The sequence below is a fragment of the Equus asinus genome, chromosome 7, assembly GCF_041296235.1.
Source record: "Equus asinus isolate D_3611 breed Donkey chromosome 7, EquAss-T2T_v2, whole genome shotgun sequence".
NCBI classification, from domain to species: Eukaryota; Metazoa; Chordata; class Mammalia; order Perissodactyla; family Equidae; genus Equus; species Equus asinus.
Genome location: NC_091796.1, coordinates 104,702,974 through 104,722,926, shown reverse-complemented (window position 1 = coordinate 104,722,926; position 19,953 = coordinate 104,702,974). Strand labels below are relative to the sequence as shown.

Genomic DNA, 19,953 nt, shown 5'->3' with positions numbered 1-19,953 from the left:
CAAAACTTTCTGAATTAAACCACAAAAACTGTACATACTCTGACAAACAATATAAAAGTGCAATTGAAACTTAAAAAACGATGATAATAATAACCACTGAGACTGCCTGGCAGGCAACGCCAGCAGATGCCTCTGTATCGCCTCCTTCCCTCATCAGTGCAGTGTGGCTAGGCAGATGATAACACTGTCACAATTTATGGCAAAAGAAACAAACTCAGAGAGGTTATGTAACCGGCTCAGAGACACACTGCTGCTCAGTGCAGCTGGGATTCAAGTGCAGCTCTACCGCCTGGCACATCGGAGGCCCTTGGTAAATAAACGTGAGCTGAATCTGAAATGTAAGGCTCAGAATCTGGGCAGTTTCTAAAATTTTGAAAGTGTGGCAAGAAGCATTTTTAAATTCTCAGCACTTTGAGATGCTGTCGCACCCGATTCCACAGTCGAGGGTCCTGCCACAGCCCGCAGATCGAGCCTGAGGATCCCCACGAATTCTCTGAAACTGGAGGCAAGCATGTGTGCACGTGGGGCGCACTTTTCTAGGAGAGGGGTCCACAGCTTCCTCAGATTTTCCCAAGACCCAAAATGTGCAGGACCACTGTCTTACGTTTCACTTTTGAGTTTTGCCTTAATTCTCCGTAAGTCACTAGAAGCGGAGACGTGCAGCCAACAGCGGGGCTGCCCGTCCCTGGGAAACACAGACAACGAGCCTCCTTTCCATGAACCTTGAGAGCGCACGCCGCGCTCACACGGACTCACCTCCCAGTCAGTGTTCCAACTGCAACCACAGACCCTGAAGGATGAAAACCAGAAGACTGAGCTGGATCCTAAAACATTGTAAAGGAAGTGTAAATTGATGGCCAGACACAGCACTATCACATAAAATACACACAATCACGGCTTTCATCCCTCGGGGCTCCATGGCCCTGTTTGAAAAATCTCTTTTCTCTCCAGAGAGGAAAATGTTTTTCTATTTGGATGAAGATCACGTTTCAAAAATACTAATTTTGTATCCTTTTAGAATTTTTCTCTTTCTGTCTTACATCTTTTCAGACCTACAGTAACCAGATGACAGACCAAAACAAACAAACGCTCTTCCTCCAAGTCTCGGAAGCCCCCTGGGTTGACCCTGTGCTTGATGGAAGCCTATGGAACAGTGTGCTTGATCTTCTAGAAATACGACCACTGCCCCTAGCTCCATCAGGGAGACATAGGGTGAGAGCCCATGCAGCCCTGGGAGGACCTCGAATGGGTCAGGCACACCCCAGGTTCTGACCTAGTGGCATACACACGTGTTCACCACTAACTCTGATACAAGGTGGAATGTAATCAATGAAAGAGGTAAAAACATACTGTTGAGTCACCGAGAGGGGTGAGACGAAGCAAGACGGGGAAGCTTCTGACTCGGGCCTTCCGGGACCCAAGGGGGAAGTGGACACGCCAATATTTTGGGGATCAGGTGTTAAGGGTATGATGATATGATTGAAGATGCAGAAGCACCACAAGTTGTGGCCTATTTGAGGAAAAGCAGGCAGACCCAGTGAGTGGACAATGCAGAGAATACGGGGTGGGGACGGGAAAGTGTATGGACGACACTAGTAATGGGGCTGCACTGTCATGTTAAGGGCTGTGATCACCAGGAAATAAGAACAGAGTGAAGGTGATTTTTTTTCTTTCAGTGACAAGAGCGACATGACTCAATCTGTGTTTTAGACATGACATCACTTGGCAGAGGGTTTAGGTGGATTGAAGTGACAGGAGATTAATCACAGGGGGTCCAAGGAAAAAGGAGCAATGGAAATGGAAACAGAAGGAGGCAGTCCTCTCAAACTAAAAAACATGAGATACCAGAAACTGTTCGGGCATTGATTACATCACTGCAATGCTTACTCCTAAATGTGAGCTGTAACTAAGCTCAGGGCTGCCACTGAGGCACACAGAGAAATCACGTCCACTTGAAGCTTTACCGTATGATTCATTTGAGGCTTGTGACGCTTGTGAGAGGAAGCCACCAGGGGACAGGGAGGGTCCTGTCTGAAGCCACGTGGCCAGTGGGTGAAGGAGCTAGGACTCAACCGCACATCTTTTTGGCGTCTGGTTCTGAGCCCCTAGCCCTTATGTCAGGCTGAGTGGGTTAACAGTCCGGTAAAGGACAGGGGACGGGGTAACTGGCATTGCTCTCAGCAGGGCTGCCACGCTGAGTGAGATTGCGGGAAAGGCTGCCCTCCGGGCCCACCTCTGCCCCTCCTGCGTCCGGTGGCTGTCATCAGCTCTGTGCAGACCCCTCACTTACTCCCCATTTGTTCCTCCAAGCTCCTGCCAGAGGACGGGCACACCACAGGAAACCACTTCCTCGAGCCTGGTCCTGCCCGCTGTCTCCTCTGAGTGGCAGTGTCACCCCTCAGGCCCTGTCAGCTTGGCGCCCGGCTCCACTGGTGATTGGCCAGCTCTAGACCCTCGGTGACCTTCTCGGAAAGCGAAGGGCAGGAGGGCTGAAATGTGGACCCTGCACACTGGGTAATGCTGGGAACTCTGCAGGGGCTGCCGGGAGGAGCGGGGTCTACAGAGTGGCTGCTGCTCACGTGGGACCATACACGTCCTGAGGGACCCAAGCTGCAGAGAATGCGCTTGACTCATTACAGCATGATGCGGAGGAAGGCCTTGGGCCTGGGATCTGACCGAGCTGGGGGTAGACACTGGCTCTGTCCCTTACTCAGTGACCTCGGCAAGCTATCTGAATTTTCTAGGCTTCAATTTCCTAAACAATAACATCAGGGTAAAAAAACTTCGACCTGCAGGGCTGCTGCCAGGATTAAGGACAATACAAGTACAGTGCTTGGTATGCAAAGAGTGCTCAATAAATGCAGTCATCACTGTGTTCACATAGGGAAAGGATATTTCAGCCCTCTGCTACGCAATCGGAGTTCCTTTTGCAAAGGTCATAGAGATGCTGACTTTAAAACTAAAGCTTTACCTTTAGCATCAAACTCAAATTGTAGAGAGAAATTGTATGCTTTTAGAACAGCTTGTAAATTTTCATTCAAAAGCACACTGTAGATAGAATGCAGGCTCTTAACAAGGGTCTCTGGGCACTGAAGCCAGCTAAGAGACTCTGTACTCAGGAAACCCAAACACCAGCTTGGAAAGGCTAACTTGCTGTCGAAAAATTCAACAGCAAACTTCAGAATTACAGAGATGAGACCACTCAAGGCGATGCTGAAAGCAATGCAATTCGAAGGAGATAAATTCAGTGACATTTGCTTTGTGAAAATTTTATATCACTATTAGTTTCATGCAAAAAAAAAATATATATGAACACGTTCCAGATGAATTGTTATAAGAAAAACAGAATGTAACGTGCACGTCTACCTCTATTATTTTGTCCCACACGGGCCGGTGACCAACAGCGTCCCAGAGAGTGGCATGCCTGTCATGGCCACAGGTCAAGAACTGAGGTTTGGAGGCATGGATGGCCAGTCCCCAGAGCTCATCCGTGTGACCCTACAAAGAACCAAGACAAATGGAAGTTCTCTGAAAGGCTACATTTGACACTCAGGAGCCTTCCAGGATGATTAACCCTGGCTTGCTGCACACTTCATAAATGCTCTCATCAGCTTCTCTTCCTCCCCAACTTAACTCAGGATAGCAACTGAAACTCTGAAGCTGAGGGAGGTCAGGTTAGTATAAAAACACAGAAATAACCACCTCTTAGTAATGCTTTATTGTATTCTAATGTGACATAAAATGGAAGTGTTTGGTGGGCCCTCTGAGCTGGGACGTACCTGAGTGATGGGTGCAAAGTCCCCTGCCAGGGTGCCCTGCAGAACAAAGTTTCTAGTGGTGCCTATCAAGATCACATCGCCTTTCCCCTCGGCCACTGTCCGTATGGGACCAAACTGTTCTGGAATCTGCATCGAAAAGAAAAGATTTAAAACGTCAGTAAATTATTAGCTCCATCATTCAAAATACTTGTTTATATATCATCATGACAGCTCCTATCACAGTCACACACACACACACACACACACACACACACGTGCGTGCGTATGTATACATGGAGAGAGAGGTCCGCAACCAGTACTTGAGGGACTGATCAAAACCCCAAACCTTACTTTTAAACTCCAAACATTTCATATATCTGAAATGAATCAGCAAGAGTAAGCTTGTTGAAAAAACAATAAAGAATAAAGCTACCATTTGATCCAGCTATTCCACTTCTGGGTATTTATCCAAAGAACATGAAAACACTAATTCAAAAAGATATTTGTATCCCTATGTTCACTGCAGCATTATTCACAATAGCCAAGACCTGGAAAGAACCTAAGTGCCCATCAATGGACGAATGGATAAAGAAGATGTGGTATGTATATAGACGATGGAATACTACTCAGCCATAAAAAAGATGAAATCTTGCCATTTGTGACAACATGGATGGACCATGAGGGTACTATGCCAAGCAAAATGAGTCAGATGGAGAAAGACAAATACCATATAATTTTACTCATATGCAGAAGATAAAAACAACAACAAACAAACACACAGACACAGAGAATAGATTGGTGGTTACAAGAGGGGAAGTGGGGGGAGTGTGAAATGAGTGAAAGGGCACATGTGTAATTCGTCTTTGGGTGGTGGATACGATGTAGTCTACACAGAAACCAGAATGTAAGGACGTACACCCGAAATTTACATAATGTTATAAACCAGTGTCACCTCAATTATAAATAACGCAAAAAGAATAAAGAATTTTTTCTTGACAAGATTAAAAAATAAGAAATACTACTGTGCTGTTTACTCTTTGCTTGTTATGACTTCGGATGCCAGTAGCAGGAACAATTTGGAAAGTGGAGAATACTATGACACACCGTAATAAGAGGTGCCCAAATTTACTGTAACTTAAAATGGGAAATTCTTTGGCAACTTCACTCTATTTAGTTTTGAAATCCATTGTTCATGTTGGTAAACATATGGAATTATCTAAATATTAAGAAAAAGAATTTCAAAATACACCAGCCAAGCCCCTGGTTCTAGACACTCCAGTTCCGAGGTCAGCAGCAGCCGCTCTCATGCAAACTTTCTACTTCCAGCGTGGTTTGTCAGCACAGCACAGCACAGCACAGCAACGGTGACGACAGTCCATGCTGACGAAGAGCGATTATAGATACTGCGAAATGGTGAGCATCTTCTACGAAACTAGACGAGGCTTCAGAACCTTGGTTGTGGTTATAATTTAAAATGGGCACACGTTCCATCAAATGCTGGTCTAATCTTATTATACGAAATGCTATCATAATTAAAATCTCCTTGAAAGGGGAAGGGATTTCCAAAGCTCAGCTGAAGGACTTCCTTTATTAAGAGCAATAATCAACGAAACCAAATTCTCATCTTGCTAAAGCATGGTGCCACCCTGCTCTCTGATGTAACTTCTGTTACCGCTGTAACATGTTGTACTCATCTGACTTAGAAGTTGGAAGAGTTCTACAACGTGTCCATTCTATGTCAGGGCTGAAGACCATCAACCTTCAGATTCATCCTGACCTTGATATCTGTCTGCTCATAATTTCCTGGGGGTGGGGAGAAAACTCAGGGAGTGTGTAGAAGGAATATTAAGTTTCTTGCCTCTGGCTCCCACTGGTGTGCAGGGCTGCCAGCCAGGTAAAAAGGAGGAGAAGCAGATACTGAAAAGAGTTGGAACTCTAGAGGACGTGCTGGCACTCAGTCATGTACAAAGTAGATATTCAATAAATATTAGTTCAAAGTGAGAACGTCTCCAAAGTAACATGCTGGGAATTAAAGTGAAAAAAGAAGAAGGATTTTAATGATAATGTTAAATGTGGGGAACGAAACAAAATGAAACAAAAATATGGGGACTACTCTCTTGGAAAAGTGAGACTGGTTCTAACATAAAAATATTCTAAATGTAAAATATGTTACAACCGTAAATTTTATACACCTAATTTCGTTTTAGTAGTTGTGCTTAAACTGCCTCCACGACTTTAATAAAATATTACCCAATTAATAAAATTTCATCTAAACAATTTTCAAAACTGTCAGCTAAGATTTCAAACCAGCAAGGAAACCAGTGAGTATAACAGTTTACGGTTCACAATAAATTTCAATAGTCCTGCCTGCTGTCTTACCTCAGTTTTGTGAAGTTTCTGATAGTTTCCATTCCAAGAAATGAGCTTCCGGTCCTTCCCTCCTCCTGACACCAGCGTGCCGTCCCTTAACATACAAAGGGCAAAAATACCACCCTCGTGGGCCCCTTGCACTGCGTAGCTTATGCGATTCGTACCTAAACACACCAAAAAAACCATCCTTACTACATTGTCACAAGGCTCGCCTCGGCCCATCTCACTTCATTTTTGTTTTAAAAACACGACATTGTCAGTTAGAAACCATGGTCGCGTGAATCTAGAAAGGATCCAATTTCTAGAAGTTCACAGAGCACCAGACAAGCATGAACTGGGTTACGTTGTAATTAAGGACGAGATGCGAACACAGAGCACAGTGTGGGGAGGGCACAATGGGAGTGCACGCGGCTAAGAACAGGGACCCTGAGTTTACAGCCTTAGGAGCCGAGTGCCTCATTGCCCTATGCTCCGTTTCCCTCTTCGTGAAATGAGGTCACTGCTTATCCCACAGAATTGTTCGAAGGATGAAATGAAACAGTGTCCAGAGCACTTAGCACCCACAGCAGTAGGGATACCACAAAAGTCTCCGGATCGTTCTGAGATTACCTTTACGGGTCTGTTTCTACCCCCAACCCAAACTCTACCATCCTTGAGAACCGGGATGGTGGACTTTTCCTGGCACATGGTAAGCACGCATTGAACTTAACTGAATGAATGTTTTCTGTGAGAATCCTTAGCACACGGTCTGCTCACTGACTGCGGGGGATTCAGAGCTGCCTCATTTGTATGCTCACAGCGTCCAGCGGGCTGCCCCGCACAAAATTAGTACTCAGTATATGTCTGCCAAATGCCATGTGAACCAGAACAGTTATTTAAATATTTTCCAGCCAAATAGTCATTGGTAACTTCATCACTATAATTTGTTAACAGATCTCCTCATAAAGCTATTAATTTCATCATAACGTCTTGGGCTTAAAGAGCCTTTTAGAATGACAGAAGGTGAACAACTCTTACTTTCTTGTTTTCCTCTGTTCTAGTTTTACGGTTTCAATTTACACATGAGCACATGTACGTATGCACCTATAGAACTTGGAATTTAATAGTAAACTCGCAAATTATCCTGATCGGCGATTCTCACAGAAGTGACGTTTGACTTCCTACTTATCACATCACCAAAAAACATTTGCTCTGGGAACAATCACTCGTTACCTTTTCCCCATACCAAGATGTTGCCACTTGAATCTCCAGTAATGGTGTCACCATTTTCAGAAAAAGTCACACAGAGGACGAACTTTGGCTTTTCTTGCTTCTGCAGAATATTGTAAATATATGTATATTTTTAATCAAGACATCCTTTTATTTATATTGATAATATCTAGAACCATAGTAACCCCAAGCTGGATAGTGTCAGCTTCTGCTACCACACTGTGTGCCTTTCATTTTAATCTACCATTACGTAACTTGTGCCATGAGATTATCTGTTGTAGAAAAAAGAAATTTCTGGTACTTGTAAAGTGGCAGGCAGCTTGAGCGGAGGAGGGTGTTGGAGGGGTAAGGGGTGGGCTGTGTTGTCATGACTACAGCCTGAGCAACAGGGCCCTGGCACCAGACTAAAGCGGTCCTCTGACTCAGCGAAGGCCCCACAGGGCAGAGGTGCTGGCCCTGATGCTCGCATAAGGTCACCAAATGGCCAGATTAAAGGCACAGAGAGCGGCTACAAACCCTTCATAAAGGCAAGGACGCACGGCCCGTTCTCCCGGGTGTCTTCTTGGCTGCTCTTTGCAACCAAGCATGCCTTGGTGGGGGCCCCACCCCCCGGCACCCTTTCCCTGTGGTTCTCCCTGTGTTGGCCCATCCTTCCTTCTCGGCATCACCACTGTTATCCACAAGACACAAGGGGTTCCCCAACTCTTTTAGGGATCCCCAAGGATAGTCTTCATCACAATACCCCCAGATGCACCCCAACATCAGCCAATTAAAACAAATCCTAAGACTGGGGTGCCTCAAAGCTCCCTTAAAAGCTAGCTGATCACGAGTACCACTCAGTGAAAAACAAAACTGCAAATGTAATTCAACTTTACCTCGAATAATCCTTGCTTCTTAATAAGGGAGTTTCCTTCTAGTGTCCAAAAGTAGAGATGCGATTTTCCACAGGTCACTATGATGTTGGTGTCCGTGGGGTGGAAATCCGCGGCAAACACAGCTTCGTTGGAACACTTGGAGCAAAAGAGGAGGAGCGAATGTCTCAAAACTCTTAAGACACTTAAGAAAGTAAACAACATCCGAACTGCAAATAAATAAATCCTTCAAGTTAAGCACTAGGCCTCTTGATGGTTTCCCCATCGAATTCATCTTCTGTAAACACTAAACTTATGTTTGCTGTGTGCCCCATTTTCTCCTCGTTTGTCTCCCCTGGACTGTAGCCCCCCGAGGACAGGGACCATGGAGTCCTCTCACAGGGCCTGGCAAAGAGCAGGGACCCAGTGTGCTTTCTTTGCAGGACTGGGTTAAGGCAGCTGGGGACTTAAGAAATGTAAGAATTTGCTCTCAGCTTCCCACGATGGATCCCCAGCCCTGGCTGAAGGACAGAATCACCTGATGTGCGTCAAAATGCAGACATCAGGTCTCACCCCTGAGTGACAGGAAGCTCCGGGAAGGGCCCAGGAATCTGGATTTTATATGGCTCTGTCACTCCTGGCTCACTTTGGCTGTGCTGTTTGCTCTGGGAGTCCCTCCTGGTTCTAATTCCTAGGACTCTGCTGGTGGTTTGGTGACCAAGCTGGGGATCCAGCATTGGCGATCTGGCCATTTGGCTGCCACTTTACCACCCCTAACTCTGTTATTTTGCTTTGCAGGACCTGTACCCTGGTCAGATGAATCTGACCCTGATTGCTCTCTTTGCTTGGTAATTCAGTTACACCTTCTTAAACCTGGAGAATAACTTGCCTCTGATTACTTCCATCTAGCAACATAGCGGGAACTTAAATACTTGACCAGATTATTAGAAGACAGGGCTATAGCATGAAAAGAGGTGTCAGAAAACATGCCTGATTAGAATACAGGGTCTGTATCCCAGACACGCAAGAGAAAAGGCAAGTACATAAGGTGATCCAATGGTAACCCTAATGTTGGGTCAGTAAGGTGATCCAGTGGTAATCCTAATGTTAGGTCAGTTAGGTGATCCAGTGGTAATCCTAATGTTAGGTCAGTTAGGTGATCCAGTGGTAATCCTAATGTTAGGTCAGTTAGGTGATCCAGTGGTTATCCTAATGTTAGGTCAGTTAGGTGATCCAGTGGTAATCCTAATGTTGGGTCAGTTAGGTGATCCAGTGGTAATCCTAATGTTGGGTCAGTAAGGTGATCCAGTGGTAATCCTAATGTTGGGTCAGTTAGGTGATCCAGTGGTTATCCTAATGTTAGGTCAGTTAGGTGATCCAGTGGTAATCCTAATGTTAGGTCAGTTAGGTGATCCAGTGGTTATCCTAATGTTAGGTCAGTAAGGTGATCCAGTGGTAATCCTAAAGTTAGGTCAGTTAGGTGATCCAGTGGTTATCCTAATGTTAGGTCAGTTAGGTGATCCAGTGGTAATCCTAACGTTAGGTCAGTAAGGGGATCCAGTGGTAATCCTAATGTTAGGTAGGTAAGGTTATCTAAGGTTAACAAATGCCATGATGAAAAATCTGAAGTCAATTCTATAAAACAGATTCAATCAAGATTTAAACAGGAGTAAAACATAAAAAAGCTTAAGGGAAAGCTCATTGACGTAGTGTGCAAAATGGATCAGAGGTAGTAAAGGGAAGGCCAGCGGCACGCTGCAGGAAGAGTCCCCCAGGAGGGACTGGGATGCAGCAGCGGCACTCGCTCGCCTTCCCGAGTCCACTCCGCTGTGGACCAGCCCCGCTGGCTGTGCTGACCTCTCCCTCAGCCCTCAGCTCTCAGCTCCTGGGCTTGGTCCTCCCTGACTGGGCATCTATACCCCACCTCCAGTGCCTCGACAGTGCAAAAACACCGTGGGCACTCAGAATTGGGGGAATGAGAGAAAGAAACGGTGAACAAATGAAGGGTGGAGTGAATGAGAAGCGGAACGGCTGTCAATGAGGGAACAAGCCTTACAGCTGCGCTGAAGGGAGGAGGGACCCTGCTAGGACCTGGGAGTGGCGTCCCATGATGGGAGAGGGGGTCAAAGGGATTCACAGGTGGAGGTGTCATGCCTGAGGGCTGCGTCAGGAAGGGGGGGCCCAGAAGCTCCCTGAGAAATGGAAACGGCCCGGGAGCCGGCGGGAAGGAGAGGCTCCAAATGGGAAAATTATAACGCAGCTAGCTCCAGGCTTGGAGAGAGACCTTCACATCCGCCAGTCTTTCCTCCTTCTGCCAGTCCCACACGGACAGCACGTGGTCGTTGGAGTCGTCCACGGCACACAGATTGCTCCCTCCGTTCTGCAAAAAAAAGATATTCACAGGGAGATTACATCTGAGAATAAAAGAGGTTGAGTGTGATTAAAAATGAATTTTACTTTTTTGTTTTTCCCCAAAGCCCCCGGTATATAGTTATGGGTCCTTCTAGTTGTGGCATGTGGGATGCCGCCTCAGCATGGCCTGATGAGCGGTGCCACGTCCACGCCCAGGATTCGAACTGGCGAAATCCTGGGCCATGGAAGCAGAGTGCGCGAACTTAACCACTCAGCCATGGGGCCGGCCCCTGAATTTTACTTTTAATAAAGAGGCCGCTACATCTTAGTTAAAGAAGCTTCACCCACTGGTCTTGAGATCTGCTGACGTGGGCAGACAGACAGGGAGAGCAGGTGAATGTGGGGGGATGAAGGGACAGGAGCAGAAGGAGGGGTCAAGGGATGGCTCCGCACCACCGGTTCCACTAAAACAGCTCCCAAAGGCGCTGCAGAGCCCTCCTCCAGGAGAGACGGCGCCCACAGCCCGCCCAGCACCGGTCTGTTCTAACCGCAGACAGGGTTACCGTAAGGCTGGACAAGGAGCGATAGCACTGGGGGAGAGGCACGTGGTACTTCCATGTGAGCACCTGCATGCACCTGTGAAGGTAAGTTTCTGAACTGGCTGAAAAGTGGTTTAAAGGGTGGATCTGTTGAACGGGCACATCCTGAGGAAGTCTGGGAGACCAGGAGGCCCAGCCAACCCCTGCTTATGGACGGGGAGTGAGCCAGCCCACAGAGGATGGAAGAGACACGCTGGTGCCACCTCCAGAGAGGTGGGTGAAATTCAAGGCCAGAGCAGGCAAAACTGGCTCCAGGAACCTGAAGACAAGTGTCTCTGGTCTCTTCTCATCACCACACCCACGTGGCTGGAGACAGCTGACTGGAAGTATGTGACCCCCCCCCAAGGGGACACATGCGCCCTCTGACTGAGGGGACCTGGGAAGCAGGAAGTTTTCAGAGTTCAAATCTGGACACACACCGGGCAGTCACTGAGAGCGTTAGCTCTCTCTCTCTTCAGCCGTGAGCGGAGTCTCTCCTCTGTATGGACAAAGGCTGCAACGCCCACAGGGCTCACACTTACGGATTTTGAGAACGCAATGCAGGTGACGGCTCGGTCAAAGAAACCGATTCCGATGACATGCAGGGTATTCAACGTCACAGAATCCCAGATGCGCACATGTGGGGGCAATTGCTGTTTAGGAAAAAATGCAGTCGCCAATTGTGCTGGTTATACAGGTTTACCTTGACCCGGAAGTTACAAGATAACTTCAATTTTCTCAAAACAAAAGGTGTTTTTCTGCACTTGAGGACTCTACCTTTGAACATAAATAAAACAGTCCCAATGGCTTCAGGGGGTCATGGCCCCTGTGGCCAATCTAACTTCAGGAGAAGTCTACCAAGTTTTAAATTCAGAATAGCCAATTCTTGAACACTGTACCACAGGAACTGACATTCGAATTTGCACATCTAATGTGTCTGAATTTTAAAAACGAAAAATGATGAGGAAAACGGAATCTCATATAAGAGTTATTCTTTCAAAGTTTGTATCGTTATTAAGGTATAAGCATGTCTACATTCATCAAGATGGTCACCACAAAATAATATTAAGAACTTGCTGCACATTCTTGGGCCTCATAGGAGCAAAAGAGGCAATCAGTTATGCACCAATAAAAATTTAGAATTGTTATGATTAGTTCAAAATCCTCTCACTTATGTTCCTAGATTATGTGTACTAGTTTTTCTCTTAATAGAAGAAAGCAGCATAGAACGGTCAGCAGACTTATCAAGAAAAGGACTAGAGCTGCACGTAGAGGACAGAGCGGGGTGGGTGAACCAGGTTCCAGTGTGGACTTGTCTCTAAGTAGCTGGGTGTCTGGAGACAGTCTTTTGGCCTCTCTGATTTCTCCGCTTGTAAATTGAAAGGATTGGCTCACATAGCTGAAACATTTTCTCTGGCTCTAAACTTCTGATTCAATTTCAATGCCAGGAACTGAAATACACTTTTAATCCACTAGAGGGAGGAACAAATGATTTATGACTATTTCGAAGGACTTTCAAAGGTCACTTAGAAGACCCTGTTCCATTTATGTGTATTTACGTAACAGTCGTCTGATTTCCACTGCTCCTATTTCGTCTTTTCAAGTGTAGCATTTTAATGGAAAATAGAACAGTTAGTATTTAAAATTTGATGTTATTAAAATATTTTCTGAAAAGTGGTGGCATAAAAAATGGAAATATTTAATGTCATTAGTCTTAAGTCATATTCTATGCCGTAAGGAGCTATACAAAAGTGGATATCAAAAAAGCTACGAGGAGTTTTGGATAAGACACGACAGTGACCACAGACTGCAGTAAATAACTACCTGGAAGCCAGTTTTGAATCATTCTCAATTTGTCCAATTCTACTAGTTTTCTCTCTGATTTGCTAAAACACACATTAAAGTCTTGCTGAGGTGTTTACAGGATCTGTGCGAGAATCCTGCTGGCAGCCTTTGTCAAACGCACGCACACAAATTCCACGGTTTGAGTCCTGATTACTGGGTATTCATGCAGACGGTGTCTGAAATTTGTTGAAGAGGCAAAATGCCCCCTATTCAAATGATTATTATGATTTTAACTTTATTTACTAAATGTGTTCTTAATATTTTAACGTTCATGTGTGTAAACAAGCATCTTAAGAATTAATGAATTCTTATGCAAGAACAAGGCTATTTAAAAATTGGCTGAAATTAGGGTGAGTACAGTAGATTTTTAAGATCGTGGCAAGAACTTTAATTCGCAATAAAAAGTCTGAATGAAGGATTAAGAAGTATTCAGACACTTTAACTATATCTAAGCAGGCTTATTCTTTAGCAAAATGTTTTCAGAAAATTATTTTGTGTTACCAGTTTATTCCAAAAATGTGAAAGGAGAATATGACTCACTTTTCCATCCTTAGACGTGCCTGCGACTTGTCCCGTTGCTATCGTGATCCTATCGGGATGAACCGCTAGGCTAAAAAAAGGGAGATTTATAAAACATCTACTCTTTAAGCTAAGCTTTACATTCCCCTTGATCAAATATAATCTAGTAGAAAATTTAAACATGAGAAACACAGAGTGCCTGACTTGTCACAGACTCAGGATGCACCCTCTGAGCACCCCAATGCCATCAGACAATTAGTGCCCACTTCATCTCATCTCATTTCCTTTAACTCCAGAGAATTTTCAAACTCAAGGAAAAAGCATCCTCTGCTTGGAAAATTCCATTTCAATTCAGAACCAATTAATCAGTATACAGTCTTTGTTAAAAGTCATTCTGAGTATATGAAGTAGCAATGGCATCATCTCTTTCCAACAGGATTGTTATAACTGATCAGGGACTTAAGATAAACACAAATATGTAAATCCATCTAGTCATCCATCCATCTTTCCAAGACACACAAAGTCCCTCCCAAAAGGTGTAAATGAGTTATAGGAAGAGGAGACCCAGCCACCAACACAAGGCAAAACATTTTTATTAAAAAATAAAGACCCAAATTAGAAGTTGTTAGCATGGGATGGATTAAGAAGGCCTCCAAACAGGGGTCTGTTAGACTGTTTGTTTAGGTAACATGGTTGGTTAACATCACATGTTATATAGATAGAAAACTAAAAGGGTGTCTTAGAGAGCTGGGTAGCCAGTAGACAACTAGCTAGCAGACAGCTCAGAACCTAAGGAAGAACTTTCCCCAAAGATCCTATTTCCGCAGACCCCTTTTCTTCTCTTTAGTTATATCCTTATACTGACCTCTCTCCCCTAACACTACTCCTGCTAGTGTAATGAGTCACGGCTTAGAGGACGTACCACTTCACGTCGTCGTTATGGCCAGCGTAGTGCCTCTGAAGCTGTTCCTCCACGTTGTACAGCACCACCACCGACGCAATGAAGTACACCGTCTCGCCCGTGGGAAGCAGGTACAGGTTATTACGGCAGTCCCGACCCCTGTACCCATAGCTTTGCGTGTCAAGACAAAACCTTCTTTTCCTTTAAGAGCTGACAACACACCAGCTTTATTCAACAAGCACAGGCAATAAAATTCTATATGACTATTACCATCAATTTCACTAATTTAAATAACATTAAAATGCAAATCCTTGGCGCCAAATACATCTGACCTCCTAAATAGGCGATAAAGCTGGAAATGGTCACTGATTTAATGTGAATACATATTTTTAACAATACAAAGATGTGGTTTTATTTTTAGAAAGTATGTACTATATTTTGAAAGCTGAATTCTTTCAGCCTGATCAAAAAATAGTAATTTATTATTTTATTTACTAAAAGTAACTGGATCAGACATTCCTGAAGTGGCAGGCAGGTGAACTCTTTGCAATTTAGTCAATCCATCATGGATCCGGGAAGCAACAGCCAGGGGCCAAATTTATTTGATGAATGGTTGAAATTTTAGGTGGATGGCTGTCTTTCTCACCCCTGGGCTGCCGAGCGAGCGGGTCTTCGGAGAGGCTGTCTACCACAGGGCTCAGCTCAACAGCTCCATCTCGACTCTAGAGCTAAAATCACCTGAAGTTCTATTTGGACACTTATTTCACAAGAATGCTGGAATATTTTGCTCCAAAGTTTTTTCTCTTTCTTTTCTTCCACCCTTCTTGTGTAACATTTATTTTCAGGTATTACACTGCCTGCTCAGACCTACTTCCCTCTTGAATCTCTGGTCTTTTAAAGGGGAGGACTTGACCCTGGGAACCAGAAGGAGCAGCAGGGCCTGCTGAGTCTGTCCTGGCTCCACTCTCCACGCTGCCGTCTTCTTGAGACACACACGCATCTACAGTCTGGGAACTCACGCTGCCATTGCTCTCTGGCTTCCAGAGTCAGGATTGGGAAATTCACCAAATGCCTAGTCGAGCTGGAAGCTTTTGTAGCTTGTATGAAAAACAAAATATATCCAAAAATATTAACTGACTAGATTGTTTTAAATATTCAGCAGTTTGAAGTTATAAATCCTATTTCAAGAAAAAACTTTGAGCTTTGACCTTCATTATATTTTAAAGTTTTTAAAAAGAAATTTTAAGCTACTGACAATTGACTTTTAGATACTTCAGTTACAGTCAATTATGAGTTTATTTTTTATTGTAATCTTGGAGCTAAATCTTTTACTTAAAAAAATTTTTTTGGGGGGCCAGCCCAGTGGCATAGTGGTTAAGTTTGCGGGCTCCACTTCGGTGGCCTGGGGTTCACAGGTTCGGATCCTGAGTGCAGACCTAGTCCTGCTCATCAAGCCACGCTGTGGCAGCGTCCCACACAAAATAGAGGAAGACTGGCCACAGATGTTAGCTCAGGGCCAATCTTCCTCACCAAAAAAACCCAAAACCAAAATACTTTTTTTTTTAACTGTTGCCAATCTTTTTTTTTTTCTGCTTTTTCTCCCCAAATCCCCCCCGTACATAGCTGTATATTTAGTTGTGGGTCCTTCTAGTTGTGGCATGTGGGACGCTGCCTTAGCGTGGTCACACAAGCGGTGCCATGTCCGCACCCAGGATCCGAACTGGCAAAACCCTGGGCCACCGAAGCAGAGCACACGAACTTAACCATTCGGCCACGGGGCTGGCACCCATACTTTTTCTTTTACATCATAAAAATACTCGTGAAAGGTGCAAACCACACACACACACACATACACAGATACATATACAAAAGGTAAAAAATGTAGGTCTTCCTTGCCCCAACCATTCCCAACTCCTTAGGGATAATTACGTCTGTTAAGAGTTTGGCAATGTATACTTCCAAACCTTAAAAACTATTTTGAGAGAGAAATATCACTTGTACTTGGATGTGAAAAATAACTATTTATTTGGAGCAAATTCCATTGTTTTATAGTTTCTAAAATATGAATAGGGAGTAGGCTGAACAAATGTGTTTTGAATAATGTTTTCCAGGTTTGATTTAACCAACTTAAACAATTATTGCCTTAAAGAAGAACTAAGCACGTCAATCACATGTGCCAAAACAGATTCCCAAACAGGTGCAGGAAACGTTTACGATGTCTGAACCTGAAAAAAATAAAAAATATATTCTGGGGCAGAAATTTAGGTACCGATAATTCTTAAAAATTTCCAAAGAATATGATTTCACAATTTCAAATAGTCATTCTAACTGAAATTACAACAGCTTCAATTTAAACCAAATTCTTATAATTTGTGTTCAGGGCTTGGCATTAAACGGGTGCTTGATAAATATCTGTTTGAGGGTGAAGAAAGGATTTTGCCCTTTGTCTTAAAATCTAAATGGACTGGAAGGTGGCCTTTGCAGGCTTCCTCTAAAGCAAAATAAAATAAAAAAACAACACTTAATTCACCCTTTGTCACAGGCTCTATTTTTTTTGTCTTTCAGTTTTTTCCCCTTGGAAACTCATTCATTTTTCCAAATCTCAGGCCCCAGAAACTTTATTTCAAGAACACTAGTCATATGGCTGACTCAGATTTTTGTGGCCTAGATTTTTTCTCAAAGGGGTATTATATCTAGGCTACATGTCAATTTTATTTCTGCCATTCATTGTACTCCCTTCATTTAGGACCTGGGTATCTATACTCATATTACTCCTTCGATTAGTCAGCATTAATCTTGACGCTGGGCTCCAAAAGTCATCCAAGTTCCCACTTGGTTTGGGGGGAATGTCCCTCCTTCCAGAACACCCCTCTTTCTTTCTTTGGGTGTGAACACTTTTTGGCAGCACGGTTTAGTTTTATGAATTTCTGCAGCTAAACTTCAGGCTAAAAGCATGGATCGGCTGATAAGGAATCAATGAAGGAAGGATACACCCATTCCAGCTTCAGTCTCTTGGCCGGCAGCTCTGCTTTAGCCTCCAAACTGTAAGAATCCACCTGCTCTTTAGGCATGTACATGGTAACCGGGCGGCCGCGGAGAAACATCTTGACATATCCTTCTTCTGCAAAAAGAACAAAGATGTCAGGGAAACCCCTCGGGGTCCACTGTACCTGAAAAAAAAAAAAGTTACATTTTCTCTAGCCGTTCAAATGAAAGTGAAAACTTTACCCTTCAGGTCATTTCTGATTAACGTCCTAGGGAAAAGTAACTAAAACATAAAGTTAAACAGTTTGAAACAAAAGTTTTCATCCTGTTTGCTTTTGACCTTCTGCTTGCTTAACTACATGAAATATATAAGGAATTGTAAAAGGCAAGAAAAGAACTAGATTCCCACAATCATTTTCTGTGAGAGATTTTAGTCCTCAGATTTTCTTTATCAACAGGAGGGGGAAAATATGCCACCCCAAAAAATTACAACTAACACAGGAAATCCAATTAAATTTTTATTGAGTTCAATGTATATACAGTTTCAATATCAAAATTCATAAAATATCTTTCAGGACTTAAACTGGCTTGTTATATTGTGGTGTAAAAATATGTCTTTATGTATCTTATACATTGGACAATTCTTTCAAGTGTAAAGAACACAAAATCAGCAGAAGTATATGCTAGGATGCATGCAAAAAGGAAAATGCTCAAAAAAAAGCTAGAAATGGAAAACAAAAGAACAAAAGACCCATTAGAGAGAGAAATTGGGAAATAAAACTTTGTAGAACAACATTTATATAATAAAATAACTTGATGTTTTAATAAATTATAGGGACAAAAGTAAAACCCAATAATATATTGACATGAAACAACTTGGGGTTTCTGTCTAGAGTTTTCAGGATATAATAAGAGCAAAGGAAATGTCTCGTGAGCTCTTGACGAATCCTGCTCAGATTCAGAACTCACTGCATCCTGATGCTTCCTGACAGATCAAAGGACCGGGCCTTAATGGCATTTAAGTTGGGCAGTTGCTGCCAGGGATATCTGTACATAACTCAACAGAAAGGTCATCCGGGGAGAGGTAATCAGTGAGGAAAGCCATAGAATAATTATAGTACCGCAAGTACCACATTTACAAATTAGTTTTGTAAGTCTTATTCCTAGGGATTTTCAAACAATGCCACATGCAATACTGCCTAAAAACTGAGAGGCCATCCCAGGTTTCTGTTATTGTATGCATGCATTCAGATCTTTGACGCATGCAAGTGACGCACTCTCTGCTCTGCATATTGAGTCTGACTTTTAAGTAAGAACAATCCGTGTTCACTCCTACAACCAGCATGCCAGTCACTGTGTTCTATGGGGCCTCCTGTTAGAATGTTCTCACTGGGCTCCTTCCTCCCTGGCCCCGTCCTCCGCTGGCCCCTCCGAGGCCCCATCACTCCAGGCTCTCTTAGGATTCCCCTAGGTATTCTCACACACTGCTGCCAAACCCATCGAGGCCCACACCGGATTGCATCGCGGCCTTCCTCCACACAAAATCCTGAGCCTGCTCTCTTCTCTGCTGGATCCACGTCTAATTGCCTGGCCCGGCTCTCCTCTCATATGACCTCATTAGCCACAACCACCCCCTACGGATTCCCCTCTCTGACCAGTTGCGTCTGTCCGCCACCCTGCACATCTGTCCTGCTTGGTGCCTGTACCCAAGCTCTTCTCCTCACCTGACCTCTTCCCTCCCTGCATCCCTCACCCAAATCTAAGTGCATCAGGCTGTGAGGAATAAAGAGAATACAATACCATTCCCCACAAAAAGCCTGTTACGGATGTACATAATCAACGTGTGTGAAGTATCTTCTGAGTACACTGCAGTTATGCGCTGGTTAGGAAGTCCTTATGATTGAGGCTTACTCATGGCACAACTCTAAATTACTGGATGAGGCAAAAAAAAGCACTGCATTTAGCCCTGGCACCACTTTGCACTGGTAAGCCCGACATTCTACATCTAAAATCAAAACACAGCTGGCAAAGCCGTGGTTTTTTTCTCAGGCGTGTTAAGATTACAGCACAAAACCAGCAAACCCAAAGGCGCGAGCAGGGGAGGCCAGCAGCGGTGCAGGGTACCAATTCAAACAGCGGGCCATCCGGGGGTTGCCCTATAGCTCTCTTAAGGTTTACACAGCTTTTAAACCGTTCCTGTAATCAGCCAATAATCAATCAAGATCCAATTTATAGCCACTTACGAAAACCCACCCAAGTAAATGCTCAGGAATGCTTTCAGCTTGAAATCAAAATGGTTTGCATCACAAAAACATTTTCATACAAGGAGGGCAGCTGTTTGCCTGTATGAAAAAAGTTTCTGTAGCCTGGGTAACAGCCTTGCTCAGAGAGCTATGAGGTTTCAGAAAGGCCGCCTACCTTTGCAGTGTGTCACCCGGCGCTTCCCTTGTGATTTCGGAGACAGAGACAGAAGTGCTAGATAAAGAGATGGTTGAAGTACTGCAAGAGCATGGGCCTGCCTGCCAGGGAGTGCTCGCTAGCTCTCAGGCAGCACTCGCTAGCTCCCGGGGAGCACTCATCAGCTC

The 19,953-nt window shown here is 44.2% G+C and overlaps 1 protein-coding gene across 13 annotated transcripts in view; it reads right to left on the bottom strand.

Annotated features, from left to right (window-relative positions):
• EML1 (EMAP like 1) overlaps positions 1-19,953 on the bottom strand; it is a 168,503-nt gene that overhangs the window by 17,018 nt on the left and 131,532 nt on the right. For 5 of the 13 annotated variants that reach the window (XM_014854571.3, XM_070514304.1, XM_044774305.2 and 2 more), the window contains exons 6-17: positions 19,787-19,843; positions 17,375-17,504; positions 14,405-14,554; positions 13,504-13,573; positions 11,661-11,771; positions 10,473-10,568; positions 8,213-8,347; positions 7,341-7,440; positions 6,138-6,292; positions 3,780-3,905; positions 3,367-3,498; positions 757-824 (exon numbers count right to left, since the gene is read on the bottom strand). In XM_014854571.3, coding sequence (XP_014710057.1) covers positions 757-824; positions 3,367-3,498; positions 3,780-3,905; positions 6,138-6,292; positions 7,341-7,440; positions 8,213-8,347; positions 10,473-10,568; positions 11,661-11,771; positions 13,504-13,573; positions 14,405-14,554; positions 17,375-17,504; positions 19,787-19,843 — 1,330 coding nt within the window. The remainder of the gene's footprint in view (positions 1-756; positions 825-3,366; positions 3,499-3,779; positions 3,906-6,137; positions 6,293-7,340; positions 7,441-8,212; positions 8,348-10,472; positions 10,569-11,660; positions 11,772-13,503; positions 13,574-14,404; positions 14,555-17,374; positions 17,505-19,786; positions 19,844-19,953) is intronic. The other 8 variants (XM_014854574.3, XM_070514308.1, XM_044774306.2 and 5 more) reach the window with 2 other exon arrangements.